The sequence below is a fragment of the Balaenoptera physalus genome (genome assembly GCF_965194825.1).
Source record: "Balaenoptera physalus genome assembly, chromosome: 8".
Classification (NCBI taxonomy): Eukaryota; Metazoa; Chordata; class Mammalia; order Artiodactyla; family Balaenopteridae; genus Balaenoptera; species Balaenoptera physalus.
The window spans coordinates 61877762-61901519 of NC_138887.1; the positions used below are offsets into that span (position 1 = coordinate 61877762).

Sequence of the window (23758 nt, forward strand, 5' to 3'; positions counted from 1 at the left end):
ACCTATTTATTTCAGAATGTAGTATTGGTTATATAAAAGAAATACATAAAAACTAACTACAAAAGAATATTTATGGGGCTTCCCTGGTGGCGCAGTGGTTGAGAATCTGCCTGCTAATGCAGGGGACACGGGTTTGAGCCCTGGTCTGGGAAGATCCCACATGCCGCGGAGCAACTAGGCCCGTGAGCCGCAACTGCTGAGCCTGCGCGTCTGGAGCCTGTGCTCCGCAACAAGAGAGGCCACGATAGTGAGAGGCCCGCGCACCGCGATGAAGAGTGGCCCCCGCTTGCCGCAACTGGAGAAAGCCCTCGCACAGAAACGAAGACCCAACACAGCCATAAATAAATAAATTAAAAAAAAAAAAAAAAAAAGAATATTTATGTTCCTGAAATCTATCTAGTAAAATATATAGTTTTTTAAAAAGTACAAAACCACTGGAAGAATCCTTTCAGTCATGTGGCTATAAAATTACATGCATATAAATTGTTGAAGTATATTCATCATAGTTTCAACTTTTCCAAAAAATACTCCCCAAAGAAAAATTTCATTTTAATTGCACATATATACAATATATTCTAAAGACTGCATTGTCCAAAACAAAAGCTACTAGCCACATGTAATAATTTAAATTTAAATTAATGAAAATAAAATAACACAAAAAATTCAGTTCTTTAATCTCACTAGCACGTTTCAAATACTCAATAACCACATGTGGCTAGAGGCTATGGGCTGCCATATAGAACAGCACAGCTGGTTTGGTGGTGCTGAATTCTCTTAGCTTTTGCTTGTCTGTAAAGCTTTTGATTTCTCCATCAAATCTAAATGAGATCCTTGCCGGGTAGAGTAATCTTGGTTGTATGTTCTTCCCTTTCATCACTTTAAGTATATCTTGCCACTCCCTTCTGGCTTGTAGAGTCTCTGCTGACAAATCAGCTGTTAACCTTATGGGAGTTCCCTTGTATTTTATTTGTCATTTTTCCCTTGCTGCTTTCAATAATTTTTCTTTGTCTTTAATTTTTGCCAATTTGATTACTATGTGTCTCGGCGTGTTTCTCCTTGGGTTTATCCTGTATGGGACGCTCTGCACTTCCTGGACTTGGGTGGCTATTTCCTTTCCCATGTTAGGGAAATTTTCGACTATAATCTCTTCAAATATTTTCTCGGGTCCTTTCTCTCTCTCTTCTCCTTCTGGGACCCCTATAATGCGAATGTTGTTGCAGTTAATGTTGTCCCAGAGGTCTCTTAGGCTGTCTTCATTTCTTTTCATTCTTTTTTCTTCATTCTGTTCCGCAGGAGTGAATTCCACCATTCTGTCTTCCAGGTCACTCATCCATTCTTCTGCCTCAGTTATTCTGCTATTGATTCCTTCTAGTGTAGTTTTTATTTCAGTTATTGTATTGTTCATCTCTGTTTGTTTGTTCTTTAATTCTTCTAGGTCTTTGTTAAACAGTTCTTGCACCTTCTCGATCTTGCCTCGATTCTTTTTCCGAGGTCCTGAATCATCTCCACTATCATTATTCTGAATTCTTTTTCTGGAAGGTTGCCTATGTCCACTTCATTTAGTTGTTTTTCTGGGGTTTTATCTTGTTCCCTCATCTGGTACATAGCGCTCTACCTTTTCATCTTGTCTATCTTTCTGTGAATGTGGTTTTTGTTCCACAGGCTGCAGGATTGTAGTTCTTCTTGCTTCTGCTCTCTGCCCTCTGGTGGATGAGGCTAAGAGGCTTGATCTAATCATTGATTTTAAACAAATTATTTCAGTCAAAGGAAAACCAAAGATGGCTACTTGGTCTTCAAATCTATTTAAAGCTCATGCTTGTGAAGTTACAGAGGATGAATTAATTTGTATCCAATTTGTTAAATCTGAGTATTTGAGAAATGCTTTACCATTTAAATTAGGAAAACACCACCACAAAGTAGCAAAAGTTCTATGCTTTCATATCAGCAAGTGATTCCTTCCAACTGGCCTGTTATTCCGTCCATTAATCTAGAGTAGAATTTTATGAATGGTGCTACTTATAACACTGTTCCTGGGTGTTAGTAAAAAATATATGAAAAAGAATTCCACGGTCAAATAAATTTGGAAAATATTACATACTATACTCCTTTACTCAATGTACAATGCAATTAGCATTTCAAAACTCAAATATACAAATACACACACAAATACTTTTTTAAAAACCTGCTTTACTTTTTCTTACTGATATGACCCCAGAACACTCATTTTATGCGTATTAACATCCTCCACAGACAGCATGGAAAGAAGTATAATCTTCAGTAATTGGTATTACATAAAATAGCTTGCTCTTCAGCCACCATACTTAAGGGGATTCTTCCTTTCTAGCTGCCTGAACCTTTCATACACTTGAGTAATGCAGAACCAAAGTCTATCTCTAAGACTGCTGACAAAAAGGTGTTTGAGTAAAAAAAGTCCCCTCTATACGAAAAGGATACCTACAGGTGGAAGAAACCATTTTTTAATTTTCACCTCTCAGAATCATCCAAAGTCCAGCCCATGAAGCTTCTTCTCCAACCCCCAGGCCCATCCTCCTGGCTCTGGTTTCCTGTGTGACAAATGCTTCTTCTCTGAGTGAAATAAACAGAAAACAGTCCTACTGCACAGGACTACACACTTGTTTTTACGACTCTTTTTAAATAGAGCAGTTTTAGGTTCATAGCCAAACTGAGAGGACATTACAGAGATTTCCCATATACCCCTCACCCTGACACATGCACAGCCATCCCCCACCACAGTGGTACGTTTGTTACAACTGAAGAACCTACACTGACACATAATTATCACCAGAGTCCATAGTTTACATTAGGGTTCACTCTTGGTGTTGTGCATTCTATGGGTTTGGACAAATGTATAATGACATATATCCATCATTATAGTACCATACATAGTATTTTCACTGACCTAAAAATCCTCTGTGCTCTGCCTATTCATTCCTCACCATCTCCAAACCCCTGACAAGCACTGATCTTTTTACTCTTTCCATAGTTTTGCCTTTTCCAGAATGTCAGGTAGTTGGAACCATACAGTAGGTTGCCTTTTCAGAGTCACTTCTTTCACTTAGTAATATACATTTAAGGTTCCTCCATGTCTTCTTAGTGCTGAATAATATACTGCTGTCTGGAGGTACCACACTTTATTCATCCATTCACCTACTGAAGGACACCTTGGTTGCTTGCAAGTTTGTCAATTATGAATAAAGCTGCTATAAATATCTGTATGCAGGTTTTTGTGTGAACATAAGTTTTCAACTCCTTTGGGTAACCAAGGAACATGAATGCTGGACTGTAAGGTAAGAGTATGTTTAGTTTTGTAAGAAACTGCCAAACCGTCTTCCAAAGTGGCGGTACCACTTCCTGTTCCCACTAGCAACATACAGCAGTTCCTGTTGCTCTGCATTCTGGTCAGCATCTGGCATTGCCAGTGTACTGGATTTTGGCCATTCTAACAGATGTATAGAGGTATCTCGTTGTTTTAACTGGCATTTCCCTGATGACATATAACGTGGAACATCTTTTCATATTCTTGTTTGCAACGTGTATATCGTGTTTAGTGAGGTACCTGTTAGGAGGTCTTTGGCCCATTTTTTAATCAGGTTGTTTGTTTTCTTATTGTTGAGTTTTAAGAGTTGTTTACATATTTTGGATAAGAGTCCTTTATCAGATGTGAACAATGGGTGCTTTTGTTGTTTATATCTTTATTCACAGACTAGCAGGGGCAAATATGCTTTCCTGCTTTATCAATTTCAGAACAGCTCAAACTAACCCCTACCAAGAAAATATTCTTTTTCTACATGCAAGAGCCTAGAGTCAGTTCCAAAAAACCCCACAAAACAAAAAAACTAATCAAGTCACAAAATCCTCTTAATCTTATTTAAAACTTACTTAAATCCTATGTAAAACTTTAAAATCTATTTTTTGTATGGTTCACCCTTCGCCTTGAAATTTATTATAGTTTATAATCTATTATGGAAATATGATTACTGACTGCGAATTATTTTACTGTACTTACATAGATGATCCTTAATATTAAGGTACTCATAAAGCTGGCAAGAAATGAAACAGAATTACTTGAAAAATCAATGATAATTAAATTAATAATTAAGATTAGAGTCTGATTTTAAGTTACAGAAAAGTTTTAAAAATAGATAATGACAAACCCTTCATTGTTTACAACTATGTCTTTTAGAGTTTACAACTATGTCTTTTAGAGATTTGATTTTCTTTTGACTAATAAAATTTTTTTTAACTTTTTAAAAACTTTTAACTTAAAAGATCGTCTTGAAAAGACTATCCTGATTAAAAAAGAGTACAGAAAACTGGGATTCTTTTTTTTTTTTTTAAGACTTTGATGTGGACCATTTTTTTTTTAAAGTCTTTATTGAATTTGTTACAGTATTGCTCCTGTTTTATGTTTTGGTTTTTTGGCCCTGAGGCATGTGGGATCTTAGCTCCCCGACCAGGGATCAAACCGACACCCCCTGCATTGGAAGGCAAAGTCTTAACCATGGACTGCCAGGGAACTCCCTGTGATTCTAATATTATGCTTTGCTTTTCTGGTAACAGTATATAAGTATATATAGTTTTATAACCAGATATAAACATAAATAGCCTCTTCACTAGTTGACAAGGAGTAAAGAAAAGGAAGAGTTCAGCTGAAAAAAGCTTTAGGAATGCAGTGATAGCAGTTACACACTCGAATTTTTTCATCATGCTTCAGCTATCTACTAACTTACGCGCTCATTTTGTTAGATCGCTTTCAGAGTGCAGACCCTGGATGAGCAGCATCAGCATCATCTGAGAACATGTTAGAAATGCAAATTCTCAGGCTCAATAGCAGAATTACCAAATCTGGAATTCTTAGATAAGCCCAGCACAATCTGTGTTCTAAGAAGCTGACCATATACTCACTCATTTTTCTTATAGGCTAATAACCATTTACAAGTATAATATCAATTTGCATATAATTACATCTTTGGAAATTAACATAAACTAATGTAAATATTGTTTGGAGCCATGTAGAAAGTTATATTGCTAGAGAGAAATTTCTCTTTACCAAGGAACATTAAACAGTAGTCTCCAGCAAGGACTAAGGTATGCCTGAATATTTAAGTAAAATTTATAAAATCCATGTCTGTTTAGGCCTCAAAAGTGTTCAACACACAACTGAATGGAAGTCTATGAAGTAATGGTTTGTGACTTTCTAGATTATTAATGAGGGAGCTTATTCAGAAGAGTTAAGAATCTATATTTCTGTTTCCAGATCTCAAGGTGAGGGGAAGGGAGGGTGTTGGTGATAAATCTCTGGATTGCAATTTTTAAAAATAAGAAATACCACAGAAATCAACTATTGCATCTGTGCTAGACATGATAAAAGTATTTGCCTTACTCTATAAGAAATGTTAATTTGAGAAAAGGCAACCATAAATGTGCCCCAAATCTTAAGAATATTCATAGTAAATCTATTTCTAAGAATTAACCTAAGATGTACACCAAGAGAAGCACTGGAAATAAATGTCTATCAATAGAGAAAAGAAAAATTGTGGCACATTCTTATAATACAAAAAACCACACTACATGGACTGTAATCCCACTTTAGTAAGCAAGTACACACAAAGAGAAAAAGACTTTAAAGAGATGTTTCAAAATATAAATGGTGGTAAGAATTCTAGATAATTCTACAGTAAATCCTTTTTTTTTTCCAGCTGAGAAAAATCAAGATTAATAAAAAGACTTAAAGTCATGTTTAGGAATACTTAATGGCATGAGTAAATGTTATGATTTATTAAAATCATAAAAAATAAATTATAAAATCATATTTACTACCTGCAGTATCATCTGAACTCTATTTTTAAAATGGTCTGTAATTTTAAAATTTTTATTTTTTAAATGCAAATAATCAAAATATAAGAGGATATGCATCAAAATGTTAAAAATGGCTGTCTAGATATTAGAATTAAATGCAACTTATTTTGAGATTTTTGGTATTTTCCAAATCTTCTGCAGTGACTCCTGTTTCAAATTTAGAAGCAGGATTTAAAAAAAATGAGAAAGATAGCTATGTAACAGAATCAGTAAGTGGGGATGTATATCTACTCTGAGAAAGCCCAACATAGAATTACAAAAATTCTAACTTTAGATGCAAACTTCAAATCTATCTTGGAAGACAGGTTACACGTAAGCTAAGATGTTAGTATACATCACATAAAATATTTTTCCCTAGTCAGCGTTTCCTTTGACTAGGGGTTGGGGTTCTCTCACAACTGCAAATGCCTGTATGTAGTTTATCACTGGCTATGGGAATGGAATTGGAGACTTTAGAAAAGCTGAAATATTTAAGTGTTTAGAGTAACTGAAAACTGAAGGTAACTGAAATATCCAACACCTACAAATATTAGTGGAAAGTTATTGATGAGAATATTGACAGGAAATTATAATTCAGTTTGGATATGTCTTTCATGTTGTACTTTAATTCTATGGAGGAAAAAATATCTATAAAAATGTTTTCCTGGGCTTCCCTGGTGGCGCAGTGGTTGAGAATCTGCCTGCCAATGCAGGGGACACGGGTTCGAGCCCTGGTCTGGGAAGATCCCACATGCCACGGAGCAACTGGGCCCGTGAGCCACAGTTACTGAGCCTGCGCGTCTGGAGCCTGTGCTCCGCAGCAAGAGAGGCCGCGATGGTGAGAGGCCCGTGCACCGCGATGAAGAGTGGTCCCCACTTGCCACAACTAGAAAAAGCCCTCGCACAGAAACGAAGACTCAACACAGTCATAAATAAATAAATAAAAGAACGTGAATTTCTAAAAAAAAATGTTTTCCTGAAAAAGTTAAACATAGAGCTACCATATGATCCAGCAATTCCTAGAGAAATGAAAACATACGTAAACACAAAACCTTGTGTGCAAAGGTTCATAGCAGTTCACCAACTCAAGAATGTACAAATAAACTGTAGTATGTCCATACCATGAAATATTATTTGGCATTACAAAGGAATGAAGTACTGATACCATGCTACCACATGGATGAAACTTAAGAATACTATACTAAATGAAAAAAGGCAGAAATGAAAGGCTACAAATTGTATGAGTCCATTGATATGAAATGTTCAGAAAATGCAAATGTAGAGCGGCAGAAAGTAGACTACTGGGTGCCTATGGCTGAGGAAAAGAAGACTGGGGGGAAATAGTGAGTGACTGCTAATGGTTTCTTTTCGTAGAAACAGAAATATTCTAAAATTGATTATGGCAATGGTTGCACAATTATGAATATATTAAGAACCATGAACTGTACACTCTAAATAGATGAACTGTATGCTATGTAAATTATATCTCAATAAAACTGTTATTAAAAATATTTATGTCAAAGAGGAAATTACAAATCAATCTCATTTTTCAATTAAAAAAAAGCCACGTATTGCTGAACCTGAAAATCCCAAGCATTGTTTGTATTTTCTCAAAAATAATTGATATTTTCTGTCATGCTTTTCTTGCCAAGTTTCAAATCACACAGCGGCACTAGTCGAGTAATATAACAGAAAAGAGTAGGAGGCACTGTACATTAATAATCTACCCAGTCAGGTTTCTCAAATCATTGTGAGAACATTTAAAAAAGGAACTAATGTAACATAAAATAAACTGTATATCAGAAATACTATTCTCTGGCTTCTTACAGAAACAGTTATTAAATTGACTCTTGACAGTTTCTGCTTTAACCAAAAGGAGATGGTACTATGAGGAATTAAAAGTATAAACAATATTTAAATTTATTATTCAGTATTTACACTTAATAATACCCATTCTGACAAGTTCTCTCACTATTGTTGTGGATAAATTTAAAACCAAATGATGAGATCTAATTTTCAGTTTTTAGAGAGCATTAAAACATATTGATTCTTTTGTGCTATAATTTTTAAAATTACAATTTGCTTTGGTGGCTGTGTTTCAGAAAACTGATTCCACTTGTAAAAAAAATGAGAGCAATTTTACTTTTTCAAAAGTGATATTTCCAAACACTTTAAAAAAATACATTTAACAATTGCACTGGATTATAGCTGCCTCAGTATTATCCAGTAAATTACTTTTTATTGTTTCTTAATAGCTTTTAATGTTTCTTTAATCTCTCACACCTGACAGAAAATCAGCAACATAGGTGACTACTAGATATCTACCAAAAATGTTTCCATACCATTCTGAAGTCATAACAACCAGTAGTGTTCAACTGATGATAGCATGAATGTCATCAATGGGATACCTAAGTAATGAGAAAGGGAGTAGGAGTTTCTGTAGCAATGTAAGTCCACTGTCCCATACTTGGACCTATAAATCTAAGGTACCATTTCTTGCTTGTAAGAATGTACAGTGGAAAACAATAGCTACTTCTGACTGAATGAACCCTGACCCACCAGAAATTGTTTAACCGTGTTTCAGAGCCCTATCATGCCCTGGAGTTAGTTGCATCATTTCTATGCCATTTCTTACCAATCCAGATTTAATGTTCATAATTGCATAATCAATTACTGATAACAGTAATACCGTCCACTCAATTCAGTATTATTATATTTAAACCTGCTGACAGTAAAATACTATAGACTCCAATACAAAGCAGGTAACATTTTTCAACATCTACTATGTCCTATTTACTGTGCTAGAAGCTTAACAGGGATTATTTTATGTGATCCTCATTTTAATAGGTACTAGTGTTATCTCCCAGAAGCTTTAAGAATTTCAACAGCACAAAAAAGCTGTTTTCACTTGGTTTGTACTAATGTTTCCTACCAATATGATGTATTCTATGCCAATCATTTATTAAAAAATTTATACCAAGTTACTGACAACTTGAAAGGCATACTGCTTTCTCATACTGCACCCACCCTTAACTATGATATGATTCTATCGGACTCTTAAATTCTTAAAGCTTAATGTCTCTAATAAATGTCTTTCTAAGTAAATGCTGTTTATTATTATCACAGGATTTTTGATAGAAAATTGATGGATTTTAAGATATAAAAGGTTGAGAACCAATGTACCAAACAACAAAGGTCAAGAAGATAGAGTGAGAGAGTTGTTCCAAATAAATACAACGTATTTCACAACTTTACCTAGAACTAGTTTAGGGGTAAAGGTGAGGGAGGAGATAAAGGAAAACAGGCTGTTTTTGTTACCTGTAAAATATTTCTGGTAATGGGAAGAAAATTGGGGGTATGGGCAACAGGAGTATGGGGAAGGCTCTTTGCTATTTACCTTCTACTTTTGATTTAAATCAATACATTAACTATTAAAAATTAATATGTAGAATTTTGAGTTTCTGCTAGTTTTAAAGACACTATTTGAAACTGATGAGTAAAACAGTAAATATTTTAGCCATGGATTTAAATTTTTCATCAGTACAGCTGAGTATATTCCTTTGGCAACCAAAAATATTACTCCCTAAACTAGGAACATGACTACTATCATGTGGATTGTTCAACTCTAGAATTATACAATACTGTCTTTTAATTAGCTAATGGCTGAAAAAAAAAGAAAGGCGATCCTGTACAAGATAGAATCTTTATAAACTTACTCAAGAGCCAGTTGGAGACCAGCTCCATAAAAATAACAATTTAGGTCCCTGGAATGCAATCTAGGAGGCCAAGATGGCCAAATCTTTAGACTTGCTTTCATTTCAAGAAAAGCTTCTCACCACCGTCCAAAATTGTTCCAGCAACTACCAGTTCTTAAGCAAACTTTAACAGCAAGCTCTTCAGCAAGGGCACAGGAAACCCAAACAGCTGTATCAAGAATGACTTTTGGTCAGGAAATGAGTTTCTGATCAGAGTGGTAAAACTGAAAGTTCTCTCTTTTTTTTTTTTAAATTTTATTTATTTATTTATTTTTGGCTGTGTTGGGTCTTCGTTTCTGTGCGAGGGCTTTCTCTAGTTGCGGCAAGTGGGGGTCACTCTTCATCGCGGTGCGCGGGCCTCTCACTATCGTGGCCTCTCTTAGTTGCGGAGCACAGGCTCCAGACGCGCAGGCTCAGTAGCTGTAGCTCACGGGCCTAGTTGCTCCGTGGCATGTGGGATCTTCCCAGACCAGGGCTCGAACCCGTGTCCCCTGCATTAGCAGGCAGATTCTCAACCACTGCGCCACCAGGGAAGCCCTGAAAGTTCTCTTTTATACCTATTACTAATTTGAGATATACCATTTACTCCTTTGATGAAAGTCCTCCCCAACCAAGCTCCTTTCATGAAGGCAAGAAAAGAATAGAGTATTTAAATGTGTAATTTCAATAGCAAAGAATTTATATATTTTAGTTTGGAGTTGTTAATTTTATTGAATGTTGGCTAAAGTCAAACGCTAAGTACTTATTCCAGATCTGTTTCTTAAATATAAAAAAGATTTCTAGGGAAAAATGCTGGCATAGAGATAGGATCACAAAACTCCATACACTCAAACTTAATGAAATGAAGAAAAATAAAAGGTTACTTTATGTACTTTCTGTCATGTTTAAATGTTTCATACTGTAAAATTTGAAAATTAATTAAAAACAATAAAATATCAAAGAAAAATATCATCTGGAGAAAAGAAAGCAGAAGTATACAGAATTTCATTTAAAAATCTAACCATTCCATTTCTTACCCTTCAAAAAATACAGGAGGTAAATGAAAAGTTCTGAAATCTTTCTCTGATACCAACTTTTCAGAGAAGATGAATGAGGGGGATAGACAAGCAGTCAAAGTGGAAGGACTCATATAGAGTAGTAATAGCTATTCTCACCTCAACTGGCCATCAGACATTTTTAAAAAACTGTCAGGTTTACCATGTCTTTTTTCCCTAACAAGGAGAAGTATGGCAGATGACTCAAAAATACATATAAATGGCTCAAAGCTAATTATTTCCAGCAATAAGCAAGATTTATCAGAACAGAAAGACAAAAGACAAAAACACTAAGAAGTAAAAACCATGGGAAACAGGTGGGAAGAAAGAAGGAAGAAATTTCTATTTGAAGTTCCCCTTCTCAGCTGTGAATTAAGAGTGCCATGGCCAATACCCAGATGTCCACCTATCTTTAACCCTCTGCTAGTAAATGTAAATATTAATAGTAATTACTTATTGACAATGTTTCAGTCATTATTCTTAGCATTTCAAATGCATTACCCCAATTTAACCCTTACAACAATCCTATGAGGTATAATATCCCATTAACAAATGAGGAAACTGAGGCAAAGAGGTAATTTGCCCAAAATTACAAAGCTAAAAAATTCTGGAGATTCAAAACCAAGCCATCTGATTCAAAACCAGAGCTCTTGGCCAATGAAAAGAAAAGAGAGTTTACAATATTAATTTATATCATGAAAAGGTTCAGTTCAGGGAGAAAAATATTAAGACATTGAGAATTCTGTAACAATAAACAGTGTCAACCATAAGACATAATGAACATACATCTTTAAAACATCTGTATTATCGTCAAAATATAAGGCAAACGACCACTGGAAACAAAAATCAACAGAAATTTTAACTCAAGAACATCCAGCTCATGACAGAACAGACAAACATAAATAAAGGGGTCTATATGGAAACTGAATAATATAATTAATAAGGCAGAATTAATATGTAATAATTCTTTATTTAAAGTAAGGACTGTACCTCATTTTCAAATATAGAGAATTAAAAAAACAAAGGCTACAACGAAAATTTCAATGAAGTTTCCAAAAACCTATTAGTCTATACTATAATGCAATAAAACTAGAAATTAAAGTTTTACTAGGAAAAGAAACTTTAACCATTTAGAAGTTAAAAACAAAACAAAATACTCTCATGTGCTAAACAGGATATCAAAACTGAAATTGAATATCTTGAAAATACAAATAATGGAAACATATACTAGCCAAAGCTGAGCTCAGAAGATAAATCTTGGCATAAAACACTTACTAAACAGTAAATATCACAAATACAAAATTAAGCATTCATCTTCAGAATCTAGAAAAAGAACAATACACATGCCAGGAAGGCAGAAGAAAGGCAAAGAGAGAGCAAAGTCAGAGAGCAATGAACTAGAAAAAAAAAACCCACAGTAAAATTAATTCAACACCATAAAAATTTTAATATACTATATAACCTAATAAACTTAATCACTCAAACACAAATATACAATATTAAAAATAAGAATAGAGGGCTTCCCTGGTGGCACAGTGGTTAAGAATCTTCCTGCCAATGCAGGAGACATAGGTTCAAGGACTGGTCCAGGAAAATCCCACATGCCACAGAACAACTAAGCCCGTGTGCCACAACTACTGAGCCTGTGCTCTAGAGCCCGTGAGCCACAACTACTAAGTCCGTGTGCCACAACTAATGAAGCTCGCGTGCCTAGAGCCCGTGCTCCGCAACAAGAGAAGCCACCACAATGAGAAGCCCGCGCACCGCAACGAAGAGTAGCCCCCGCTCGCCACAACTAGAGAAAGCCTGCACACAGCAACGAAGACCCAACACAACCAAAAATAAATAAATTAAATTAAATAAATAAAAACGAGAATAGAAAAACAACTGCAGATATACAGAAAATTAAAAGAATTATAGAAGAGTACTTTGTGAAACTACGAAAATACACTTGAAAATTTGGATGAAGTGGATTATATTCTAGAAAACAAAAAACTGAACAAAAGAAACAAATTGGGGGTTCCCTGGTGGCGCAGTGGTTGAGAATCTGCCTGCTAATGCAGGGGACATGGGTTCGAGCCCTGGTCTGGGAAGATCCCACATGCCGCGGAGCAACTAGGCCCGTGAGCCACAACTACTGAGCCTGCGCGTCTGGAGCCTGTGCTCCGCAACAAGAGAGGCCGCAATAGTGAGAGGCCCGCGCACCGCGATGAAGAGTGGCCCCCGCTTGCCACAACTAGAGAAAGCCCTCGTACAGAAACGAAGACCCAACACAGCCAAAAATAAATAAATAAATAAATAAATTAAAGAAATAGAAATCAAAAAACACCAAGAGCCATGGAATAAACTGAGATTTACTAAAAAGCTATAATCCAAAATCATACTAGTCAGCTTCACAGGGAAAATTCTTTCAGACTGAAGTAACAGATAATAGAGATGATATTTACACCATGCCAGAGCAGAGGAAGGAAATCTTGCAAAATCTTTTTATGAAGCAAATATAACACAGAAATCTAAGGATTACATTATGAGAAAGAAAAAATTTCAGACCTCATTTCTGAATATTGAAACAAATATAATAAATTTTAAACACTTCAACTGCCACTGTATGTTTTAAAAAAGAACTCCATAAATGAATAGTGTTCATTCCAGAAATGTAATTATGACCAATTATTAAGTAATCTACTAAAAAATTCACCAAATTATAGGTTATGAGTCAAAACAACCTTCATTTCAAAGATGAAATGGCATTTCAAACAATGAATCACTCTTCATTTAAAAAAAAAAGAAAAACAATTGATAAAATATGCACGTATGCTTGATGCTACCCTTCTCAGAGTGAATGCAGTACCTTTTTTTAAATTGAGGTATAACTGACATACAATATTATATTAGTTTTGGGTGTACAACATAATTCAATATTTGTATATACTGCTAAATGATCACCACAGTAAGTCTAGTGAACATCTGTCACCGTACATACTTACAGAAAGTTTTTTCCTTGTGATGAGAACTTTTAAGATTTTCTTTCTTAGCAACTTTCGAATATGCAATACAATATTATCAAGTATAGGTGCCATGCTGTACATTACATCCCCATGACTTTAGTACTGGAAGTTTGTACTTTTTGACTGCCTTCACCCATTTCAACTACTCTCAACCCCCCTCCATCCCTGGAAACCACCAATCTGTTCTCTGCATCTATGAGACAGTGGGTTTTTTGTTTTGTTTTAGATTCCACATGTAAGTGATATAATACCGATTTTTTATCTGACTTATTTCACTTAGCATAATACCCTCAAGATCCATCCATGTTGTCACAGATGGCAAGATTTCCTCCTTTTTTATGGTTGAATAATATTTTTTATCTATTCATTTTTTTGATCCATTCATGCATCAGTGGACACTTAGGTTGTACCCCTATCTTGGTTATTTTAAATTCCACAGTGAACATGAGGGTATGTATATCTTTTTGAGCTACTGTTTTCATTTCTTTTGGATAGATGCTCAGAAGTGGAACTGCTAAATCATATGGTAGTTCTATTTTTAACTTTTTGAGGAACCGCCATACTGTTTTCTGTAGTAGCTGCACCAATTTACATTCCCACAAACAGTGCACATCCTCATCAATACTTGTTACCTCTTGTGCTTTTGATAACAGCCTTTCTACAGGTATGAGGTGATAGCTCATTGTGGTCTTGATTTGCATTTCCCTGATGATTGGTGATGTTGAACACATTTTCATGCGTCTGTTAGCCATCTGTACATCTTTGGAAGAATGTCTATTCAGATCCTCTGCCTGTGTTTTAATTAGATTGTTTGGTTTTTTTGCTGTTGAGTTCTATGAGTTCTTTATGTATCTTGTATATAAACCCCTTAAAGGATATATAATCTGCAAGTATTTTTTTCACATTTAGTAGGTTGCCTTACATTTTGTCAATGGTTTCCTTTCATGTGCAGAAGCTTTTTAGTTTGATGTAGTTCCACCTGTTTATTTTTTCTCTTGTTGTCTTTGCTTTAAGGTTCAAATCAAAAAATCATCACCCAGACTCATGTCAAGGAGTCTTACCGCCTATGTTTTCTTTTAGGATTTCAATGGCTTCAGATCTTACATTCAAGTCCTTTTTTTTTTTTTTTTTTTTTTTTTGCCTTTTTGGAATATCACCAATTATTGGTTCTTTTATTTTCTTGAACTAGTTGGTTGATGTTGAATCTAATACATAGAGGAAAAAAACGCCAAGCCATGCTTTTGAAAAATGGGTCTTACATTGTTTTTTTTTAAACTGAAGTATAGTTGATTTATAATATTGCATTATTTTCAGGTGTACAGCAAAGTGATTCATAAACACATATATATATATATTCTTTTTCAGATTCTTTTCCATTATAGGTTATTACAAGATATTGAATATAGTTCCCTGTGCTATACAGTTAGACTTTGTTGTTTATCTATTTTATATATATATATATATATATATATATAGTAGTTTGTATCTGCTAATCCCAAACTCCTAATCTATCCCTTCCCCCTTTCCTCTTTTGTAATCATAAGTTTGCTTTCAGTGTCTTTGAGTCAGTTTCTGTTTTGTAAATAAGTTCATTTGTATCATTTTTTAGATGCCACATAAGTGATATCATAATATTTGTCTTTCACTGTCAGGCTTACTTTACTTAGTATGATAATTTCTACGTATATCCATGTTGCTGCAAATGGCAATATTTCATTCTTCCTTATGGCTAAGTAATATTCCATTATATAATATATATCACATCTTCTTCATCCATTCATCTGTTGATGTACACTTAGGTTGCTTCCATGTCTTGACTATTGTAAATAGTGCTGCTATGAACATTGGGGTACATGTATCTTTTCGAATTAGAGTTTCTGTCTTTTCTGGATATATACCCAGGAGTGGGATTGCTGGATCATATGGTAGCTCTATTTTTAGTTTTTTAAGAAACCTCCATACTGTTCTCCATAATGGCTGTACCAATTTGCATTCCCACCAACAGTGTAGGAGGGTTCCCTTTTCTCCACACCCTCTCCTGCATTTATTATTTGTAGACTTTTTGATGATGGCCATTATGACTGGTGTGAGGTGATACCTCATCGTAATTTTGATTTGCATTTCTCTAATAATTAGGCATGTTGAGCATCTTTTCATGTGCCTCTTGGCCATCTATATGTCTTCTTTGGAGAAATGTCTATTTAGGTCTTCTGCCCATTTTTTGATTGGCTTGTTTGTTTTTTTGTTATTGAGTTGTATGAGTGTCTGTATATTTTGGAAATTAAGCCTCTGTTGGTCATATCATTTGCAAATATTTTCTCCCACTCCATAGGTTGTCTTTTCATTTTCCTTATTGTTTCTTTTGCTGTGCAAAGCTTTTAAGTTTCATTAGGTCCCATTTGTTTATTTTTGCTTTTATTTCTTTTGCCTTGAGAGAGACTGACCTAAGAAAACATTGGTATGATTTATGTCAGAGAATGTTTTGCCTATATTCTCTTCTAGGAGTTTTATGGCGTCACATCTTATATTTAAGTCTTTAAGCCATTTCAAATTTATTTTTGTGTATGGTGTGAGGGAGTGTTCTAACTTCATTGATTTACATGTGGCTCTCCAAGTTTCCCAACACCACTTGTGGAAGGGAACTGTCTTTTCTCCATTGTATATTCTTGCCTCCTTTGTCAAAGATATAATTGACCGTAGGTGTGTGGGTTTATTTCTGGGCTCTCTATTCTGCTCTCTATTGATTCATATGCCTGTTTGTGTGCCAGTACCAAACTTTTTTGATTACTGTAGCACTGCAGTATTGTGTGAAGTCTGGGAGGGTTATGCCTACACCTTTGTTCTTTTTCCTCAGGATTGCTTTGGCAATTCCGGGTCCTTTGTGGTTCCATATAAATTTTAGTATTATTTGTTATAATTCTGTGAAAAATGTCATGGGTAATATGACAGGGATCACATTAAATCTGTAGATTGCTCTGGGTAGTATGGACATTTTAATGATATTAATTCTTCCAATACAAGAGCCTGGGACACCTTTCCATTTCTTTGAATCACCTTCAGTTTCCTTAATCAATGTTTTATTGTTCTCAGCACATAAGTCTTTCACCTCCTAGGTCAGGTTTATTCCTAGGTATTTTTTTTCTTTTTTGGATGCGATCTTAAATGGAATTTTTCTTTTACTTTCCCTTTCTGATATTTCACTGTTAATGTAAAGAAATGCAGTGGATTTCTGTATGTTAATCTTGTACCCTGCTACCCTGCTTATTTGGTTTATCAGTTCTAATAGTTTTTGTGTGGAATCTTTAGGGTTTTCTACATAAAGTATCATATCATTTGCACATAATGACAATTTTACCTCTTCCCTTCCAATTTGGATACCTTTTATTTCTTTTTCTTGTCTGAATGGTGTGGCCAGGACTTCCGATATTGCATTGACTAGAAGTGGTGGCAGTGGGCATCCTTGTCTTGTGCCAGATTTTACAGGGAAGGCTTTCAGCTTTTCACTGTTGAGTATTATATTGGCTGTGGGTTTGTCATAAATAGCTTTTATTATGTTGAGATATATTCCCCCTATACCCTCTTTGGTGAGTTTTTTTTTTTACCATGAATGAATGTTGAATTTTATCAAATGCTTTTTCGGCATCCATTGAGATGAACATGTGATTTCTGTCTTCTCTTTTGTTGCTGTGGTGTTATCACAATGATTTGCGTATGTTGAACATCCTGAATCCGTTTTGAGTTAATTTTTGTGTATGGTGTAAGACAGTGGCTCAGTTTCATTCTTTTGCATGTGGTTGTCCAGTTTTCCCAACACCATTTACTGAAGAGACTATCCTTTTCCCATTGTATATTCTTGGCTCCTTTGTCATAAATTAATTGACCATATATACGTGGGTTTATTTCTGGGCTCTCTATTCTGTTCCATTGATCTATGTGTCTGTTTTTATGCCTATACGGTTTTGATTACTACAGCTTTGTAACGTAATTTCAGATCAGGGAGTACGATGCCTCCAGCTTTGTTCTTTCTCAAGATTGCTTTGGCTATGGATCTTCTGTGGTTCCATACAAATTTCAGAATTGTGTGAGTTCTATGAAAATGCCATTGGAATTTTGATAGGGATTGCACTGAATCTGTAGATTGCTTTGAATAGTATGGCCATTTTAACAATATTAATACTTCCAATCCATGAGCATGAAATATCTTTCCACTTATTTGTTTCTTTAATTTATTTCATCAATGTCTTATAGTTTTCAGCATACAGGTCTTTCACCTTCTTGGTTAAATTTATTCCTAGATATTTTATTATTTTTGATGCAACTGTAAATGAATTGTTTTCTTAATTTCTCTGATAGTTTGATATTAGTGTATAGAAATGCAACAGATTTCTGTATCTTGATTTTGTATCCTGCAACTTTACCAAATTCATTTATTAATTCTAACAGTTTTCTGGTGGAGTCTTTAGGGTTTTCTATATATAGTAAATTATCATTTGCAAATAGTGACAGTTTTAATTCTTCCTTTCCAATTTGGATGCCTTTTATTTATTTTTCTTCCCTAATTGCACTGGGTGAGACTTCCAATACTATGTCAAATAAAAGTGGCAAGATTCGGCATCCCTGTCTTGTTCCTGATCTTAGAGGAAATGCTTTCAATTCTTCATCATTGAGTATGATGTTAGCTGTGGTCTTATCATATACGGCCTATATTATGTTGAGGTATGTTCTCTTTATACACACTTTGTTGAGAGATGTTGAATTTTGTCAAATGCTTTTTCTGCATCTATTGAGATGACTGTATAATTTTTATCCTTTATTTTGTTAATGTAGTGTACCATAATGACTGATTTGCAGATGTTGGACCATCCTTGCATCCCTGGAATAAATCCCACTTGATCATGGTGTATGATCCTTTTAATGTATTGTTGAACTTGATTTGCTAATATTACACTGAGGATTTTTACATTGATGTTCATCAGGGATACTGGCCTGTAATTTTCTTTCTTGCGGTGTTACTTGTCTAGTTTTGCTGCACCAGCTCTTTAAAGCTTCTTCCCAAAGCAAGTCTCATGGCCACACTTAACTTCAAGTGGGCAGAGAAGTATAATCTTATCATATGCCAAGGAGAGAGGATGAGAATATTTGTTAACAGCTCTAATCATTACTATACCTGGGAAGTCAGAGGAAACACCTCTGATTATTACTCTATATTACTTTTATTGTTTGACCACGTTACAAAGAGCATATGTTACCTCATCATTTAAAAACACATTCACATGTAGATTTCGTATCTGTCCATAGATGAAGATTTATACTTTGGACTGTGGGGTGAAAACTGAGGAAATGCTACTGTCTGATTATAGTAATCTTAACTACAAGTTCAATTTTAAGTGTCGGTAATAAACTTGTTTAAAAAAGGTTGTATCAGCAGGGTTAATGTAATAAAGTAACATCAAATTCTACAAATGGTTTTTAGTTTTTCTATTAAGCTACACAGATTAGTCTAATAAACTGGCAATTATCCATCTCCCCACTGGCCTCAAAAATGTGAAGCTGTCTCTTTTAGTCCTCAGAATAAATATGTGTATGTGCAACCTGGGTATTATTAACTGCAATTTGTAAAAAAGGAAACTGAAGTGTGAGACACATAGCAGTTAATTCAATGGGCCATGATTTTCCCCCCAACACTTTAGTTTAAAAATTCAAACAAATAGAATAGTTGAAAAAACTTCTCAGTGCATACTCAGAAAGCCAACACTTAGAATCTATATTTAACATTTTGCTACGTTTGCTTCATCACATATATATTCATCTATCATCTATTGATCTTATTTTTTATTCATTTCAAAGTAAGTTGCAGACAGCAGTATCCTTCACCTCTAAACATCTTAATTAGATTTCAGTATTTATATTCTATATTTTAAAAGTTAAGTTATATATTAGAATGCACAAGTGTATACTTGCGTAAGTTCTAATAAATAATCCACGCATGTGACCAAAATCTCTATCAAGATATACAACAATTCCATTATCCCAGAAAGTTCCCTCACATTGGGCCTTGATTTGAACACAAGATCTGTCTCTAAAGTCCACAGTCTTTCCCACAACACTATGCTACTTCTTTTAAAAAGGCCCAATGTATAAATACATTAAGCAATAAGAATTCTATTTCTAACCCTCAATAATTAAGGTAGCTGAAGTATGGAAATATGAAAGGTAGAAAATACTAGAGATTCCCTCCACTAAAGCCAGACAGCCTAGGTATTTAATATCTGTAGCACAATGACTGTACCACTTTCTGTTTACTGATTTCCACTGAATAAATAAATAAAAAAATCTACTTCCTTCCCCAAGAGTTAAAGAATTAATCAAGGAGGTATGGACGTGACAATAACAACCATCTCATATGTTCATCTCTTATACCTTCAATTAAACTAATAATGCTTCGGGGCAAGACCATTTCCTAGGCTTGTAAGGCAAGCACTAGGTCAAGTGCTATACACTTTAGTGATTACTATGAGAGGCAGTGAGGAACTGGAGAAAACACAAAACCTTTGGAATCAGCCAAATCTGGATTCAGATCTCTTCATATTTATTTAGCTATATAACCATGTACAAGTTAAACTTCTCTAAGCCTCAGTATATCATATGTAAAATGAGGCCTATATTTGGCCTTCCTATCAATGTCAGGTTTCTCAAATAGATGATCTACATGCAGACCCAGGCAAGAGAAGCCCCTACCCTGAACCTCAGGCTTTTGGGGGAATTTTATGTAACAGTTTGTTAATTTAACTTAGTATGTATATGGTATGTAGGTCTACATTTATATTTGCTCCAGATCCTGCAGATGTTACAAATGGGCCTGTCTGTATCTACTACTAATAACCTAACATGGGTATTGCCATATTCACTTTCAAATATTACCCTATTTAGTCATACAACATTACCATGAGTTAGGTTTCATTAATCCCATTGTGCAGATAAAGAAACAGATGTGGTTAAGAAACCTACCCAGCGCCCTTATCTTCTATCCCCATATCACTCTCTTCTTAACTCCCAAATATCTGAGCTTCCTTCTCTAACATATTATCAATATTTCACTCTCCAAGACAATATGCCCCTAATCCCTAAATCTAGTCCCTATTTTCCATGACCTGTCGGTAGCACCTGATTCTGTTAATAATTTTTCCTTTCTTAAAACAACTTTCCCTTTGGTTTCTAAGGCTAGACTATTTCATTTCTTCTCTTAGCTTTTGCTCTTTTTCTGTCTCCTCTTGTTAGAGTTTTGGTGAAGAATGAATAAGATAATGTTTTTGGAGAGTGTCAGCATAAAGCATATATTCAATAAGAGGTAGGGTTTCTTTTTAACCTAAAAAGAATAGCTACCATTTTTAAGAATGGTGTCAATTACTCTACTAGGTGATACACACACATGCACACACACTATTCCATTTATCCTAAAAGCACCATAAAATTGAAGTTCAGATTGGCTGACAAATTAACCTGTATTAGAAACCTGGCTCCAACAATTCCTAGGTTTATGATACTAAGTCATTTAACTTCCCTGAGCTTCTGCTTCCCCATCATGTAATTTTATAATGTTCTTGTGAGAATTAAATGAAACACAGGATATAAAAACACAAAGTACATGGTACACAGTCAGTAAATGTTAAACTCCTTTCTCTTCTTGTTGCTACCAGGTGAATACATTAATTTTTTATCCTTCCCTTGTGTGCATTTCTAAAAACTAAGTCCTTGATCTCTTGACCTTCTTTCTTTACTCTATACCTACACTCTGTCACACTTGGGAGTCCAGCTCCTCCAGAAAGATAGTTTTGAATTATCTGTGACCATTTCTAAGTGTGCAGGCCCACATGTCTAAGTTTTGCTAGTACTTCCTACTTGAGAATCCCACTGCATACCATCTCAAACTCCTCCTTTCCCTCACAAAGAATGGAAAGCAAAAGACTGGGAGTGGGTGACATAAAATGTTACTCGGACAAAATTGATAGGATGCATGATAAAGAAGCTAATTTTATGGTTTCAAGCTTGCCTGAGAAAATTACAAAACTGGAGAAGATTCTCATAGATCATGTCCAAAATTTTCTCCCCTTTTCCTCATTCTTCAGACATGAAACTCTAATCCTTCTATTTCTCTAACCCACAAAGCCAAAAATGTTCCCATTCCATTGAATTCCCTTACATTTAAATGCTCCATTCATCTAACACCTAATAATACTCTATCTTCTATTACCAATTTTCTTACATTTACATCTTATCTTCCTAATTATGCTGTAAGTTCTTTAAGGCCAATAACCATCTCTTATACTTTTAGTATTCTTCATAATGCTAATAGACTACTGCTATAAAGATATGGTCAAGAATTCAGAAATTATAAATTAAGATGTTCTCAGATCTTTTTCTGACATGGAGGGAAAACTTTTCAAGTCAAAAGCTGTGATCCACAAATAGAGAAGGTGTGACAAAGAGGAAATTTTCTATTTCTCTCTCAAGGATTTTAGTTTTGGCTTTAAACAGAAAAAAATTCCTTTAACATATATTTCCTTAGCCATGTGTTAATACTTTATAAATTATTTCCAGGAACTGTACAAGCTTTTCTTCAAAAATTACTTATACCAGCATACCTTGGCGATACTGCAGGTTCAGTTCCAGACCACCACAATAAAGCAAATATCGCAATAAAGAGAGTCACACAAATTTTTGGTTTCCCAGTGCATATAAAATTTATGTTTATACTATTACTGTAGTCTATTAAAGTGTTCAAAGGCATTACATCCTAAAAAAACAATATACATACCTTAATTAAAAATACTTTATTGCTAAAAAATGCTAACCATCATCTGAGCCTTCAGCAAGTCATAATCTTTTTACAATAGTAACAACAAAGATCACTGATGACAGATCACCATAACAAATATAATAATAATGAAAAAGTTTGAAATATTTAAAGACTTGCCAGAATGTAACAGAGAGACATAAAGTGAGCAAATGCTGTTGGAAAACAGACGCCGATAGACTTGCTCCACGCAAGATTGCCAAAAACCTTCAATTTGTAAAAAAACACAATATCTGAGAAGCATAGTAAAGCAAAGCACAGTAAAACGATATATGCCTGTATTTTCTAATACAGTTATTAGTCATTAATTTCTGTAGGAAAATAATTCCTAAAACTATAAGTCTCAAAAACCACGTAATGTAGACTGATGTGCTATTTATTAAATATTAAATAATTTTAAAACTTTCAAAACCGAGATGATAAAAATACTTAGTCTAAAGTTTATTAAAAGAAATGGCTTTCTTCTTTGGTTGAATACATTTAATAACTGGGAAAATCTGATTAAATTAATTTTCTTTACTGTGATCAAAACAGAAGAACTGCAGGATAATAAAACTGATTTTGATTTGCTTATTTTACCTGAGTAGCTTTATCTTTCATGCATGAAGGGTAATGAACATGAGGATCTCGTGGCCACTGTCCTGTGAGATAAGGTCCTGTTATCGTATCCAAAGAAGAGGTTCGCCTTATTGTACCAGAGGTTCGAACTTGATGAGATTTTGGCCTGTCCACTATAAAAAAGTGAAAAAAGATTAGATTAGTCACTAATGAATAAAGTAAAACTTAAAATTATTTAACCTTCATAGTTTGTAAAATATCACTCTGTCAATTTTCCCTGCAATATATATTTACCCTAATAGCCCTCCTGCATGATGTGATGAAATTTATAGACCCTCTCCCAGAGGAAAATACATTCACATATTAAATTTTGCACACACTTCCAGGGCTGTCACACCCTACAAAGCCCATCCATTTTAGAGACCTATTCTAAAACCTGTATATCATCTCCACTGCCATTACTTTAATTAAGACTTCATCATGTCTCAACTGCCAGTTTCCTAAATGCTATCTCTGCATCCACCCTAACTAAATCTTACAGTGCCACCTCCCTCCACTGCTTAAAAAAATTTCCATGGTTATTCACTGTCTTTAACTTAAAGCCCATTATTTTTCACAATTCAGCTCCCATATACATCAATACTTGATGTCTTGCTACTCCTCCATAAACCCATGTTAACTACTAAATGC

The 23758-nt window shown here is 34.7% G+C and overlaps 1 protein-coding gene across 4 annotated transcripts in view; it reads right to left on the minus strand.

The window, feature by feature from the left end:
• Positions 1-23758, minus strand: part of GLCCI1 (glucocorticoid induced 1) — a 127619-nt gene that overhangs the window by 65993 nt on the left and 37868 nt on the right. For all 4 annotated transcript variants that reach the window (XM_082471852.1, XM_082471853.1, XM_082471855.1 and 1 more), the window contains exon 2: positions 23090-23241. In XM_082471852.1, the coding sequence (XP_082327978.1) occupies positions 23090-23241 (152 nt within the window). The remainder of the gene's footprint in view (positions 1-23089; positions 23242-23758) is intronic.